At 34.5% G+C, this 16908-nt stretch overlaps 1 protein-coding gene across 2 annotated transcripts in view; it reads right to left on the bottom strand.

The window, feature by feature from the left end:
• The window catches only part of LOC149800045 (filamin-A-like), a 134406-nt gene that overhangs the window by 18190 nt on the left and 99308 nt on the right, over window positions 1-16908 (bottom strand). For both annotated transcript variants that reach the window (XM_089959578.1, XM_089959580.1), the window contains 12 exons: window positions 16438-16598; window positions 15793-16029; window positions 15127-15244; window positions 14521-14652; window positions 12238-12417; window positions 9188-9289; window positions 8645-8764; window positions 7428-7601; window positions 6674-6817; window positions 2954-3079; window positions 2458-2604; window positions 1360-1464 (listed from right to left, as the gene is read on the bottom strand). In XM_089959578.1, coding sequence (XP_089815704.1) covers window positions 1360-1464; window positions 2458-2604; window positions 2954-3079; window positions 6674-6817; window positions 7428-7601; window positions 8645-8764; window positions 9188-9289; window positions 12238-12417; window positions 14521-14652; window positions 15127-15244; window positions 15793-16029; window positions 16438-16598 — 1746 coding nt within the window. The remainder of the gene's footprint in view (window positions 1-1359; window positions 1465-2457; window positions 2605-2953; window positions 3080-6673; window positions 6818-7427; window positions 7602-8644; window positions 8765-9187; window positions 9290-12237; window positions 12418-14520; window positions 14653-15126; window positions 15245-15792; window positions 16030-16437; window positions 16599-16908) is intronic.

Below are 16908 nucleotides of genomic sequence, written 5' to 3'. Positions count from 1 at the left end.
TTTAGTTTAAGTAATAGAGACTACTTAGCACATCTTGAAGGCTAGCCATAGACTGATTTTTTTGTAAAATTGTGTGCATGTCTTTATAGCTTAATATGTTTTAAATATACAAGCGAGGGTGTCCTGTCTATTGCATGTCAGCCATACAGAGAAATTTTATTTATGTATATACTTTTTTGTTTATTTATATGTTTATTTATTTATCTGTTTATTTATTTATTTATTTATTTATTCACGTATCCATTGTTATGTCTCGTTTAAACCCTATATGAGTTTCTGCTTATCGAGAAGTATATATTTGGGCTGCTTTTTATGTGACCTACTTTAGACATAGAGGTGGTTCTGAATTTATAAATGAAATCTTTCTCCGTGACCAAGATTTAAACTGCAAACGTCTCGATGTGAAATACCATGCTTAGTGCGTTTGTGCTACCGTACTTGTTAATTTGAAAGTCCCTTTGTATCGTCTTCAGAGAGGAATGACTTTGACGTTGACATGCCATATGAAATACTGTTTTATCAAGTTGGTATTACTGCCAATCTGTCTGTGCAATAGTATCTCTGTACTGTTCAAAACCATCCATTCATTCATTCATTCATTCATTCATCCATCCATTCATTCATTCATTCATTCATTCATTCATTCATTCATTCATTCATTCATTCATTCATTCATTCAATCAATCAATCAATCAAACAATCTATAAGCACTATACATTGTTACATTTACAGTATATTCAAGTCACGACAGTATATGAAAAAATACATAACAACTATGCTGGTCACACAGCGATGCGCCATTGATGGATTTTTTTAAAAAGTTGTCCATCTTGCTGTGTATCTTAATCTTTCAGTAATCCGTTCAATAAATAATGAAGCAATAAGCATGTGGTCAAGGGATTATAAGGTATATGGTAATGCAAAATAAAGGTCCAGGGACAAGAGGGTTGTTTTATGAAGAAAGGGTGCTTCAGAAATTTTCTCGTATCCATAAACGAGGTTTAAAAATCAAACTTTTATTTTTTTCAAGTGGAGCAACAGTTTTAATTGCTGCAATACGTACGATCTGAACGTGAATGAATTCTACTCACAAAGATACAGAACCGTCTGTCTGTCTGTCTGTCTATGTCTCTCTCTCTGTCTATATATATATATATATATATATATATATATATATATATATATATATATATATATAGAGAGAGAGAGAGAGAGAGAGAGAGAGAGAGAGAGAGAGAGAGAGTTGTATATACGATATGTATCAGGATACTTGTGTACCACTGCAAGTCAATGTACTTATTTAAAATGAGTGTGTCCATTTCCAACTGATGAGTGCAACTTAATACAGCTTTCACTTACCTTCTTCTTTAGGAACAAATATTAGAGTATGTTTCCCGTCACCCGAAGAATCAACAGTTACTGGAACTTTGTCACTCGGTCCACGTATATTGGCTGTTAGTTCACCTTTAACAAAACAACAACACGAAAAACATTCATATCATGCTAACATATACGCATTTCTACTAGCTATAAGCTTTGTTTGGGTTTCGCTCACGTAGTATAATGTTCAAAACGTTTCAAATCATGCTGACACTTTAACGTAAATTATTTTAGTACAAAACAATAGAAGGAAGCTGCAAAGTCGGGGTCCACATTTGGCTTAATCAGACTCTTTCAGTGATATAAATTCATAATTTTCGAACCTTTGCCTACCTACATCTTTATTTATACATATACATACATACATACATATATATATATATATATATATATATATATATATATATATATATATATATATATATATATATATATATATATATATATATATATATATATATAGAGAGAGAGAGAGAGAGAGAGAGAGAGAGAGAGAGACATATACAGAGACAGACAGACAGGAGTGTGTCATTATGTGTGTCCGTTTGTCACCATCGTTTAGATCAAGAATGAGTCCATCATGAAACGAATGATACCCTAAAATTCGACAGATAAATTCAGTTACTGCTTAAAATTAACACAGCTATAATTAACTGGGAATAATAAATTAAATACATTTAAATCAATCGCACATTAAGAAGTGTCATTCAATCGAGTTTTAGTAAATGTTTCTATAAAAAAGAATTTTTATTTTATTGGGTGACAAAACAGTTGGCAAGAAAATTCCAACATATTTGAAACTGCGTCTATGGCCGCAAAATGTGTTGGACAATAAAACAAAAAAGCGACAAAATGCATTTTTTAAAAATTAAATGCATTTCGAGACAAATCTGCTGAAACAAAGCTATTTCCGCAAGTCATATACAAAGGCGATTGACATCACACGAATTACCAAGCGAGGGCAGTCTGATTTTGTTTGGAGCAATTTCATAGTATTGTTTTTTTTAAATGTGGACGGGTTTGACGATTCTCAAAGGATAATCACTGATAAGCATAGTGTCGAGTGAAAATACATACCTGGTCCAGCCTGCGTGGCATCAAAAGGTATGTGTTTTTCATGTCCTACATATAGCGGTATCCTGCCCTGGTCATCCTGGTACTTCTTCCAGTCACTCGGCACTTGAACTGTATCTGGATCCACAATTTTGGGGTGGTATGGACTACCTAGTGCAGCAGAAATACTAATTGGAACAGTAGTGTCGACGATAAAGGTTTTGGTGTGAGAAGATGAGAAGTGAACGAAAAGGGGGATCGAGAAAAAGGTATGAAATTTTTGTAAGCCGAATCTGCTGACAACGCAGTATATATTGGCTGCTATGGATATTTAACAGTTTCTTGATGCCAAAGAAAAGAAATTTGGTTTGAAATGTGAAGTCCAACTGAGATCGAATTGGTCAGCTATTTCACAGACTTTTATGAGAGGTTATAGTCCTTTTTTTTAAAGCATATTCTGACACAAAAGGTTCTTGATGAAAATCACATTTAGTACTTGTATTGAATTATTTCATATTACCAGTGATGTCTTTTCCATTCAACTTGATGTGCACCCTGTGTATTCCAACTTCTTCTGGAATGTATGTCACGGAATGTGTCTTGTCCGCTTCTTCTGTTATAGTTGTATTCAACGGATAATGTGGACCTGTCAAATAACAAACGGCCTACGCTCAGTATACTTTATCCTTGTGTTCATTTATTGATGTCATTAAGTTCAGTCTTTAATATTTTAATCATGGTCAACATTGTGTAAATTAGCAAATTTTAATCAAGATTCTCCAGAAGCTTTCCTTGATGGGACAGTATCTCAGTTCGTTTAATCAGATATTCAGAATCCACCAGCGGAATGCATTGTTTTAATTAATCCTAAAAAGGTATTGTCAAATGGATTTGAAAATCGTATTATACACAACATAAGACAAAGAGATCATTGCAAAGTATATGCTTAGTGTAAATGTGCGCTGAATCGGGTTCAGTGGGTTCACTATTTTACAGGGCAAGTTTACGCTTACATGAAAAACAAATCAGATCTGTTTCCTCTTGTTGTAAGTCAGGTCAATTGCGATAAATGCACAAAACTGCATTATGTTTTGTTTTGAGTCGGCGGAAAGAACGAGTTTCATATGTGGTTGGGATACGCCGAGGTCGTCATGCCGAGAAGTGTATTCATATACAACATCAAACGAGTTCTTTCCTCCGGTTCAGTAGAAAACACGAATGAGGTTTTGTATGTATTACATATCCCCTTGTGCGCTTTTGAAATAATTTCATCTTTACTGTATGAAAAAAATTCAAATCGATATAGAGTTTATAAATATTCGATTCAACGGATCTAAAACTATCTACGCGTGGACGTCAAAGAGAGCAACTAAGTTGTTTGACCGGGTGTGTGATACCGAAATAACGGCTTGAACGGTTGTATCGAACGCCCCTTCAAGTGTATAAAATTAAATGGGTATGCTATAATTATCAGTTTTGCTCTTTCTTCAACAGTGAATGCCCAGTCCTAGAACTAAATGTGCAATGTGTGTGTGTATATATATATATATATATATATATATATATATATATATATATATATATATATATATATATATATATATATATATATGAGAGCGAGAAGAGAAAAACGAGGTAAAATGAAAGACAGCCAGGGTGAAGTGTACAGTTAATATGACTATGATATGTATACATCTATTCTTGTTGATGTCCTCCAGAAATTACATTTTATATTACAAGAGTAATAAAGAAAGATATAAAAAAGAGAAATATATCAGATATCAATTTTAGAAACAGTTTAACTAAAATAACATCTACAAAATTTTAAAACACTACTTAACTGATATAACATGTATACACTTTTAGAACACAGCTTAAATGATATAACATGTATACAATTTTAAAACACAGCTTAATGCTATAACATGTATATAATTTTGGAACACAGCTTAAATAATATAACATGTTACATTTCGTATGCATTATCATATATTAGTATGGAGTTTGTGACGATTCCATGAAACGGCGTCCACCTTCTATTACTGTAGTCCCATGCATACTTTTTAAATGTGTAACGATTTAACACACTTTTTATAAAGACCAATATTTGGTACATTGCTACTGAAGTCTGACTTAAATATTAAGTATGTAGATTTCGGCAAAATCACATTCAAACATAATCTGCTTGTTATTTATCAGGTATACCAAAAATCAGTTGGTTTTGGAAAGAAAAAGACTGCAACCTGTGTATATTTGATATTTTTTATTGAACCAAAGACATTGCGATTGAATGTACACAATTGCATTCCCATAGCAGGTGTAAAAAATTTACACAAATTCGTAACACAAACTAATTTTCTTGTTCTACATTTGACCAAACATACCAACAAGACACCGCAAGGTAGGGGATTGGGTGATTATAAATATGAAAGCAAACAAAAGTTTGCCATTACAAAAATAGCTTGTGGCATTACATTAGTTTGTGTTCTTATTCTGTAAATACCTATACATTTTTTTTGGGGGGGTCTTTTATTTTGTGTTAAATATAGTGAGGATCCAACTGAAGGTGACCAGTGATCTGAATATTCATTTTATTCTTTAAATAATTACTTGAATTTACAATACCCCCATTGCTAATAAGATCCTGTTCAGAATATCGGAAATAATCAAAATGTATGCAGTTTCTTATTTAATCAATTATATGACTGATAAAAATTATACCCTTGCTAAACATCTTCCTATACCATGTAAATGTGTCTCCAAATTAGAGGTCCGAGTTATACCAAGTCGATGTGTTTACAAATTCGTCATTTTGCTTAAACTGGAAATTTTTCAAAAACTATGCCAAACCTTGAAATAAAAACAACTACCTAAAATCATTAATTTGAAAGATTAATTCAAAAGAAAATCAGATTAATGCAGGAATAATTTAGCTTTAAGTGGACAGGTTGCCTGCAGTAAGTGTTTCCATTTTTGCTGTGCAGGTTATCAGCCTATCTATCAATATAATAGTTATTTTATTGACCCAATCTCGCATCATATTTCTTACCATATCAAAATCTTTGATAATGTTATCACACATAAATCTATCTGTGAGTCCACTCCATACAAACATTTAAAAAAAGTATGGTGTTTATTTAATTTAAATTTTTGGTGAAGGTGATGGCAGGATTGACATTACTGACTTAATTTAGACAATATCAAACGTTTTCCAATGATAATTCTGCCAAAAGGTTTAAAATACAATTTGGTCCATTGTACCCAACTATTTGGCATTTTCCAAATATGACAACTGTAGTTCATTTCTTTCATGTTATTGGATTTGTTCAATATGTATCCGTAAATCCATTTGTGGCCTCCAATTTTAATTGATAATCTGACCATGTTTTGTCATCACTAACAACTGTACTTGTGCAACAAACATGTTTGGTCTTTTCGGTATTAGTCCTTGAACCGGAGAAGTTATAGTAACATAAATGTGATGAACGTATCCTTAGCATATTAAAATATGATCATTTTTGTACCGTAATATCTTGAATAGAAGACTCCTGTCTAATCCTATGAGCAAATACCTCTGGACACATGACAAAACGTGTCTAAAGCCGAAGTGTCCCCGTAACTACATCATCTATCAATTTTAAACCACAACTGGCTGAATTTAAAACTCTTTTTCATTCAAAGAAACAGAATTGTCAACGTTAAGATTTTAATAAATGTAACACGAAGGTAAGTTATTTGAAACTATAGTTAAATAGAGAAAATATTCATTATTGAATATTTAACAAACTCCAGTAATTCCCTTCCGCCAACGTAATATACATTTACGTTTACTGGCAGATAAAGGGTAGGTTGTTTGCAAATGAGCTGATTGAAATATAGAAACTACACAATAGATAATCAAAGGACCGCATCGGTGACCTAGCGGTTAGAGCGTCCGCCACAGATCCGGGAGGTCGCGGGTTCGAACCCCGGCCGAGTTATACCAAAGACTATAAAAATGGTACTAACAGCTGCCTCGCATGGCGCTCAGCATTAAGAGGATAGTGTTAGGACTGGTCGGTCTGGTGTCAGGATAATGTGACTGGGTGGAACATCATGCTACATGTTTACGGCATGATGCCCCAGTGCTAGACATCACTGGAAACTACCACACTGCAGACATTGTAGAGATATGACTGAAAAATTGTTAAAGCTACGTTAAAAATCCAAATCACACACACACACACTCAATCAAAAGTACCTTGAACATCAGCAGAGAGAGAACCAGGAAACCCTCTGGCATCTATTGTGAAAGTTGCTGGCTTCCCTACGGCCCCTCTTTTAAGACCTGGTCCCTCGGCTAATGGAGAAATAAGCTCTGCTATTTCTTGCATGAATGGAGAACCTGGTAGGAAATAAAGACATGTATTTTAACAAGCGCATAAACAACAAATTATTTGAACAAATTCACATTTTAAACTGACGTCGACGGAGTGAGAAGATCTCCACAACCCAACTTCCGTGATGCTGGTGTATGACACTAATGTATCATTGATATTAACTCAAGTTCAAATTAGATGACATTGAAAGACATGCTAATAACTAGATGTATTAGCACACTTATACCAAATCAAAATAGACTGGAACACACATGACATTAGTGTATCATTGACATTAACGCATGCTCAGATTAAATGACATTGTAAAACATGCTAATAGGTTAGAGTACTGATGCCATTTATTTCACACAAAGGCTGCAAATAAAGGAAGCGCAGGAACCATTCTACAATTGAGATTAATATTAAACAAAATCACAAAAACATCTAAACCAACGGTATAATGTTGTGCATAGTTCGACTTTTGGTTGAGCTGATTTGATTGTTAATAAGAAAGGGTAGTGGAGCCCTGTTTGAAAGAAAATGAGACCACCTTTGTTAAACAAAAATATGGTGATAATTATAAATTCAAACTTATTGTGGTTATTGGTGTACATGTAGCTTTAAGGATCCGTTTACCTTTGATCATTTGTCCATCAAACGTTATCCAAATCTTGTAGGTTCCAGGTCCCCTTGGAGTAAAACTTATTTTGTATACACCGGTGGAGTCTTCAATAATCTTTGCGGGAAACTTGTATCCATTGTAGGATACTTCTGCATCGATCTGGCCCCCTGGGGCATTTGAACAGTCAGCTGGGGAAAAATGTGAAAAAAAATATTTTTATGGTGAGGTAAACTATAGTATGTCATAAAAGAATACAGCTTTTAAAATAAAAGGGCATAAATGTGATTTTTTTTAAAAATATCCACCTGACCTGATTTATAAGTAAAAAATAAACATAGAAACTTATTTAAGACATCACATTTAAACAAACATAAAGTCATAATAAGACCAATTTGGCAGTTGTATGAAAGGTTCATTGAAAAGCTCGAACAATGTGTGTGTGTGTGTGTCTGTGTGTGTGTGTGTGTGCCAGGTAAATTTCCCTGTGGTTTCCATGTTCGTAACCGGTTAGCAAACAGAGAATATTAGGTCAAAGCGATATGCTAGTTCCTTTTATCAGTGAATTCACATGGACTCTTTCCTTTGCCTTTCAATGAATTCATAAGGACTTTTTCCTGTACTTTCAGTGAATCACATGGACTCTTTCTTTTGCCTTTCAATGAATTCATAAGGACTTTTTCATGTACCTTCAGTGAATCACATGGACTCTTTCCTTTGTCTTTGAATGAATTCATAAGGACTTTTCCTGTACCTTCAGTGAATCACATGGACTCTTTCATAAGAATTTCAGAGACTTCACATGGACGTTTTTCTTGCAATTTTGCTGGAAACTGAGAAGGTTAGTTTTCTTCCTCGGGCTATTTTTAGCAATTTTTTTGACTAAACTTAATTGTAGGTGCATATTTTGCACATTTATTTTCAGGAATTTACAGTCAAGTTATTTTACTATACTACATTTAAGTTATTTTAGTGAAAGTTAGAACTGATACATACAATTAAAAAAAAGCATGTTTGCAACCTGACAGTACTTCCTATTCATTTTAACAATAGTCATCAGTTTTATGATATATATAGATTTGTTCCAAAGTTTGACAACTTTGGTTTTGTTATTTTCTTTAAAGAATGGTACTTTGATAAGTTCATGTTACTGGTTAAGCACTTGGAATTCGACGGAACTGAAGACAATCAAAACCAAATGTGACACCTTTCTAACGTCTTTCAAATACCTTACCTATCAGGTGAGGAAAATTGCATACGGTTCCATCCTGCATGCTATAAACCCGAATGTCTGCCGAATCGCCTATGTACACCTCGTATGGCCCTCCGGTCATATAGTCTATCTGCCAATCACCTGATTAAAAGAAAAAGAAAAATAACTTTGTAAAGTTCATATGAATTTCATTATTATATTCTTAATAATCCACGTGTACATTTATCGAAACATTATAAAGGAATAGAATGATTTTAAAATATCAACCTGATCATCATTATTTTCAATGATATGTAATGATCATACAATTCCGACCCTGACATATTGTATACTAATTTACAATAATTATTCGTTATTTCTCGAACTATAAGTCCATAAACATCAGTTGTAACGAGAAGGCGTTGGTTGCGACTTATTTAAACCATCCCTACGTTTGTCGTTTGGGATACAATGACTCAAGGGTTTGTTTTAAAAGGAACAACAGTATCATATGTTACAAATTAGGAAAACATCTTTTTCAAATAGTCTAACTTGAATAGGTCAAATGATTAAGAGTTTACTCACATGACGCCTTGATCTTGTAGTGGTCCTGTTGGGTTGTGATGATCGTATTGAAAACCGCCTGTCGATTCAGATTCTGTATGCTTTCTTCTGTCAAGATGTCGTCTAAATTTAATAAAAATGGAACATAATGTGCTTTTTGGTTGTACGTTACATTTGTAAAATACTAAGCTTTCACTTTATATCCATCAGAATGTCCATGCAGAATAAAGACAATACATGTACGTGTAATTTTATGTTTTCCGTTATTTGCTTGTCTTGTTTGTCATCGATGAAACTAATACTTGCTTACTAACGAACATTGGGGTTTATAGTGATCTTTAATGAAAAGACATTGAAAACAACCTTAAGTCTGTAAACATAGTAGATCAATTGTGCATCAATTACACGTTATTCCAGCAAAGAGCTAAAATATAGAGGAATTTTCGAACAAAAAATTGTCTTTCTTTTACATGTAAATGAAACATGCAGTAATACTAACGTTGTAAACTAAAATATCCCACCAAACCACCCCTTCTTCCCGGACGAGACAGCAATACGCAGAGCAATTTTTATGAATGCCATGAAAACAGAATGATATGTTAAAACATAACAGCAATAGTTCTGCGAAAAGAAATCAAACCTATATAGGTTGAAATTAATTTCGATATATTCAAGATCAGACCATATTTTACTTGTCACTACTGAATGTTGAAACTATTTCTGATATTCTTCAGCGATAACAAGATTGTCATATTAGCTGTTGTGGTGGACATATTACTTTCGGACCAACAAGGCATCATAAGTTGAAAACCTAGGTTTATATGACATTTGGGTTTTGAGAAGTAACGATTACAAGATGTTCGCGATAGTACGATGGTGGCCATGTATATCAAACTGGCACTAGTTTTATTTTGTACCAACTTGACATAAAAAGTACCTTGGTGAAAACACAATGTCTATATGATTAGCCATTTAGAAGAACTAGTGATAACGAGATTTTCAAGATGGATATTGTATCAGTCATATTATAATTCGAATCTGCATCACTTTCATTCACGGCCAACTAGACATCCTAAAACATCTTTTGGTGAATAGCCCATGCTGATATGATCATTCATTGATGGAAAATATTGATAAAATGATTTTCAAGGTTGTAACTGGGGCAGACATACTTGATAACAGTATTTTCAAGATAGCCGCTGTGGTGGCCACACTGGACATCAGATCGACACTATCTAAGTTTGGACTAACTACGCATCGTAAGAAGTCTTCTGGTGGAAACAACATAGCAATATCCTTTTTTATTCAAGAGAATTAGCAATAACAAAGTTTTCAAGTATGGCCATTAAGGCGGCCATATTGATATCAAATCGGAACTATTTTCTTTACGACCAATTACACGTCATAAAATGTCTTCAAATGAAACTCCAATGTTGATATAACCATCCATTTAGAAGAAGTAACGATGCAAGATTTTCACAATGTCCATTCTGACGAACATATTGAGCATCGGATCTGCATTATTTTTTTTACATCATGGACGAACTAGACATCATAAGAAGTCTTTTGGTGAAAATTCCATGATTGATATAACCATCCATTCAGGAGAAGAAGAGATACTATTATTTTGAAGAAGATATCTGTGGTGGCCATGTTGAATATTCAGGACCAAATAGACACAATTGTCTCCCTTCTGGTTAAAACCCCATGTCAATATGACTTCCCATCACGAGGAGAGGCGATAACAAAGTCTGCAACATATTACACATCAGATCGGACATGATATCGGACCCATTTTCATTTAGGGCCATCTAGACATCACACAATGTCTTCTGGTGAAAATCCAATGTTGCTATGACCATCCGTTCAGGATGAATAGTAATAACAAGATTTTCAAGTCGACCACTGTGCTGTCCATATTGGATGTCCGAGTGGCACTATTTTCGTTAGGACCAACTAAACCATACGATGAATGTGAGTATAAAGTTTCAGGGCAATCCTCAAAATAGTTTAGGAGCAGTGGCGATAATAAATTAGTGCTAACGGACGGACGGACGACGGACATCAGACCGTCACATAACTATGTTTTGGTCTATGACCAGCAGAGTTAAAGTCAACTTAAAGCACTATTTGTGAGAATGATTACCGTATATACTCGCTTACAAGCCAGACCCAAATACAAACAACACAGACCCAGATTGACCATTAAATATAACGTGGGCAGAGAAGGGTCTATGATGTTAATGTTCTACCGATCAGTCCTAACAATCAGAGTAGACACAGACCTGCCAGTGCATAGTGCGATGGCAAATCTAAGGGTTTGTGGTTTGCTGTAGGATAAGAATTATATGTAAATACATTCTAAATTTCAAATACCTTTTTATAATTGAGAACAACTGAACATATTTCCATTATTAACGCTCTTCTAACACTGACTGCATTCTTATGGAAACTTCTCTCACCTTCATTTGCACAGTCGTAATTAAGCGGATACTAACCATTCTTTAATTAACAAGGTTGTATCATTCCACCTTTTACAAATAGATTCCACTACTGTATTTTCATCGGTGAAAGTTCTGTCTATTTTCCGGATACGGCAATAGTTTGCGATAAATGGCTTTGAAGCTAGCACTATTGGTCACGTGATTGTTTCCTATTCTCAGCACGGTCCTTCATGGCTATCTAATTAGGCCTTGTAGGTAAACTAATTTATGTTTACGGTCATGTTTTGTAAGTATTTGCCAGATAAAGAAAATCTTTTAACAAGGAAAAAGCTATATCAGAAAAATAACGTGTAATATATGTCTCTTGTAGCAATACAGTGTTTCATAAATTGGATCAAAGCATATTTTTTACTGCGATTATCAAACATCACTCGGAAAAATATATTTATTGGATCAGGTGTAATTGTAATTAGAATATTATGTATCAATCATGGTCGCTAGATTGATTAAACGGCCAGGAATTGATTATTCTTAACGATATCACAACCTACAATTGCAACTAAAATTTACAAATAAATAAAACCCAAGACCACGCCAGCCTACAATATTCAGTATCCCAATACTCACGTCTGATCTCTGCCTTGTTGAAGAGTAACTGGATTTTGTACAGACCGGCAGAAATAGGGGTATAATTTGCAGTGAACACGTCTCTCCGGCCTCGGGTTTCCCGTACATAACACGGCACCGGAAAACCCTTATGTTTGATTTCCACTTCCGGTTTACCGGGTCCGGCCTTGGAGCAGTCAACTGAAAATAATTTCTTACTATTAGTTAGTGATAACAGCATTTTCAATGATGGTCATTACATGTACCAAGTTCATAGTGATTCATCTAAAATTGCAGGACTAGTTGGGTTTACAAGATTTTGCACCAAACTACACTCATATGGACAATAACTCGAACCGAAATTGCATGAGGAACATAATTTGTCGATATGGACAACATACTACAGCATTTACAAAGTTTCAAGGCACGGTCCAGTCTGAGTTATCATTCACTTTAATGATAATTCAGCAAATATTTCATCTGGTATCCATATGATTGCAGACGATTGCGTATCTTGTCGCGAGATCAATACCAGAACCAACTGTTCAGACCTGCAGAAAAACATCAACAAATTTGAAGAATGGGCTACCACCTGGGATATAAACGTTGAGCCAGTTAAATGCAATGTCGTTCCACTCACGAGAAAGTAGGAGACGATCAAGCAAGAAAACACTAAAAAGCACGCAACAACAAGTTTGAACACCAATCTGATATATCCAAGGCTACATTACAAGCGAACCAAACTGCAGTAAAACACGTCAAGGAAATTTGTAACAAAGCATATAAAACCATAGGATTATGAAGAAGGAATTTATCGAAGTCCTTGAGAATGTGAAATTAAAGGCATACAAAGGACTTGTAAGACCACTATTATATTACAGGACACATTAGAGAACGCACTTACAGCACTGGATCCACACCAGATCTGTTTCTAAGATAATCGAGGAATTTCAGAACGTAAGCGAGGTTTTAAACTTATATCCAATGCTAGTCTAACTGTGACAGGCAGTCACCAAACAAACCAACTCATTTTCAAGCCTAATTCAAAGTAAATCTAAACCATATTACATATTTAGCTTCTGTGTGAATTTACAAATGCTACGCTTATGATCTACATGACATTATAAAGTTGAGGCTAGTACTTGAATTTTTAATGAAATCATCAGAATGGATACATCGGGCTTGAATAGATAATAATATAATGAGGTATAAAGAAAGTATTCAAGAAATGGTCTCAAATTAGGACGGTAGGAGGATGCTATAATATATTATCTGCTTTGTCCTTATTCAATTCAACAATATATACTGAAAGACTAATTATTATATATGTTGCTTATGCACAAAATCGTGAATTTCCACAATATATGGCTTGATTTAAAGCAGGCATGAAAAATGCATCATCGGAAATAGGCAATCATTGGAAACCTGTTACTAGATGATACTAGGGATCACTGTTTCACTGGCTGAGTCCATGGCCAGAAATAACTGGTCCAGTGGAGAAACGGCTTCTAATGAAACCATAGACATACATAAATACAAGGATAATCATGAAATCAGAATTTATGTAATCAATTATTGGGTCGATTGATGCTTGATTAAATTATAACGATTAAAGTTAAAGAGAAAATGATACAAAAATAGATTAATTCTCTGCTAGCAAATTGATTTTGTATCTTAATTACCTTACGCATTTACATCGAAAACATGCCGAAACAGTGGCTATTGTCATTGTAAGGCTGTGCACATCCAGTTTTACTAAACTGATCCTCAAGTTGTCAACGACTGGTACAGATGAGCGGTAATATTTATTGCCTAGGAAACATTTTATTTATTAAGTACTAAAATGATTCTGGATAAAAATGCCAGCGCAAATAAACAGAATACTGACGTTATAGTTTCACGCTGAAAACACTCACACACAACAGCAAATTATTCCGCGAATGATGCTGAAAGCTGAGTGCAATTTGCATGAGGCAAATACTGGTCATCGTGCGTTGCACATACCAAACAAATATGGGTTTCGAAGTATAATCAATTGAAAAAGATACAACTGTAATATTACCTAATGTGCCACTACGCAATAACTTCATGTGTAAAGTGTCGCACGCTTATACCCAGTGACGCGGTCATTCCATCTAGACTAAAACTTTCAAGATCTGTTTGAAAGGACCGATGCCATACACCGGACAACATCTGTTTCGATTCACATATGGGCACATTATCAGAACGTTTCAAGCAGCAAGACTTCCGAAAATTGTGGGTGATTAACAGCAAAAACAATGTTAATATATGTAGTAATCTTACTTTGGAACTGATGTTGGTGCACTATCGTCCCGCCTTTTATCTCCGAAACCTTGACTTGAGAAGGGTCGCTAACCTCTACTGGACAGGAATCAACCAGCTGGTTATTGATGAACATGCTTACTTTCCAAATGCCTGACAAAAGCATAAATTAAAGTTCCTTTTATATTTAACTCTGATTTCACAATTAAAATTTAGAATGGAGATACTAATTGCATGCTAAGACTAAACGTTCTACGAACAGGATTTCCGAAACGAATTAAAATAGATATACTATCCCAAAGCCAACACACGTTATAAATCATTACCATTATTTAATGTTAAATCTTTTCTTTGATAGTTGTTGCTAAAGTGTTAACTTTCATCTTAAAGCAAGAGTTCGATTTGAAACAGTATGAAAGAAACCAGGTTTTTATTATGGAAGACGAAGTGTGAACCATCGTCAGTGTTCTCTAAATATACCGATAGGTCCTGAATCGCACATTAGTCGATGCTATAGATGCATTGTTTAAAAAGTGTGTTGCTATCTATAACTGAATGTTCATATTGTACCGTATTTTTACCATTCAAAATGAAACAAAACTATTATGACAATTAGAAAACGCTTACCTACTTCCCTAGGAGAAAATTTTGCATGATAAACTCCGTCTCCGTTCATCTTAATGAGACGTCCCGTCGGAGAGACTGCTTCCACTCGCACTTCTTCAGGGTCCACAAGGGTGTGCGACTGTAAGAGAAAGAAAAGTTCAACTCGTATGCATTTATGGACCTATATATATATATATATATATATATATATATATATATATATATATATATATATATATATATATATATATATATATATATATGGGTGTTTGTGTGTGTAGATACATTGCTATTTAACTAGGTACGTGTAGATACAGGTAGGTGGATATGTAAAACAGGCCCGATTTGGTTCTTAAACGAATGTCCTAATTTTGGTAAATTATTACATTTATTTGCATATCTTTCTGCCTGCTATATTCATCATCACCCAAAGGTCGGCTGTCCAATTATATCTTCTGACTTTTAACACAAATATAGCTGGTGCAGAGAAGTCACAACCAACAAAATTGATTTTTGCAATATATTGTTGTGTTGCAATATGTTCAATATACTGGAGAATATGTAAAACGTGATCCATAATGCATCTCATTGCTCCATAACTTCACGTGTATTTCAACGACATTCTGACAAACAGTAGAACAGAGATGAGAAGGGTTTGAGTAGAGCTAAGAAACAATGTGAACTTACCGTGGTGTACATAATAACACCAACTGAATACGTATCCTTTTTTATGTCATCAAGTTGAGTGATGTCAGGTTCTTCATGGTGTTGAACTTTCTTTGCTCGACGTAAAGATGGAGTACGTACTAGATTGTATGTCATTTGCCGTGAATTTTTCATTTGCTCCGAAACATCTATGCCCTGATGGGAAGTGTGTGACGTCAACGTGGAGGTGCTGACCGACTCGTTTGTCGTAAGTACTTGCTGAATGGAACAAGTTTTATCGATGCGTCAGCATGGAAAAAAGACTCTTGACAGACCTTCTAATACTTTCCGTTGCATTACATTTTGTTTAAATTTACTTTAGAAAGGTTGTCAATCACATATTCATTGAAACTAAAGTGAATTTACATGGAAGATGGAATCATTTATAACACTATATTTTTGTTTAATATTCTAAAGAAATATATATCTCCTTATCTAAGCGTTTATATATATCATTTTGCAAAGTAAATCTGCAAATCTGTATGGCACCATCATTTCTTACATGGATAGTCACATAAATCTTATAACAGGCGCATTGTATAGATATATTGAAAGACATACAGACAAACATGAAAATAATTCCAAATAAGGACCGATAAAGGGAATCTTTTGCTCATTAGTACATACCTTAGACGAATTATATTCAATGGTGTAAGCTGGTGCAATGGGTTTGAAATACATGAAGCGGGCTGCTTGGGCCATAATTCCTAGATGTTCTGTACTCTCTGCTGCAATATCGGCGGCTGTCAACAGAGGTTGGACACCTAAGGATTTAGCAGCGTCGATAGCTGAAATAAAACATCATATAGAATGGAATGTAAATGAAAATTATTAGTAACAACTGGATTGTCCTTGTCTCTTTATCCAAAGAACATTACATTGTTCGATTTCACTATTACTATGTTGATTTTACGATCCGTGTAATCGGGAATCGGCAATTTATCATTCGAAGTTGCAAGCAATGCGATCCACGAGGAGAAATGACCGATTCGACTATTGCGCCATTACTTTATCTACGTCACAGATCAGAAACATTTCACTCAGGAACTAAGAAACATTTTCCAAATGCACAACCTGTTTGATCCACGTGCATTGAAG

This window comes from Sinohyriopsis cumingii, chromosome 5 (assembly GCF_028554795.1).
Source record: "Sinohyriopsis cumingii isolate HCF-2022 chromosome 5, ASM2855479v2, whole genome shotgun sequence".
In the NCBI taxonomy this organism is placed as follows: Eukaryota; Metazoa; Mollusca; class Bivalvia; order Unionida; family Unionidae; genus Sinohyriopsis; species Sinohyriopsis cumingii.
The sequence above is the reverse complement of the archived record's forward strand: the minus strand, read 5'-3'. Positions and strand labels throughout refer to the sequence as shown.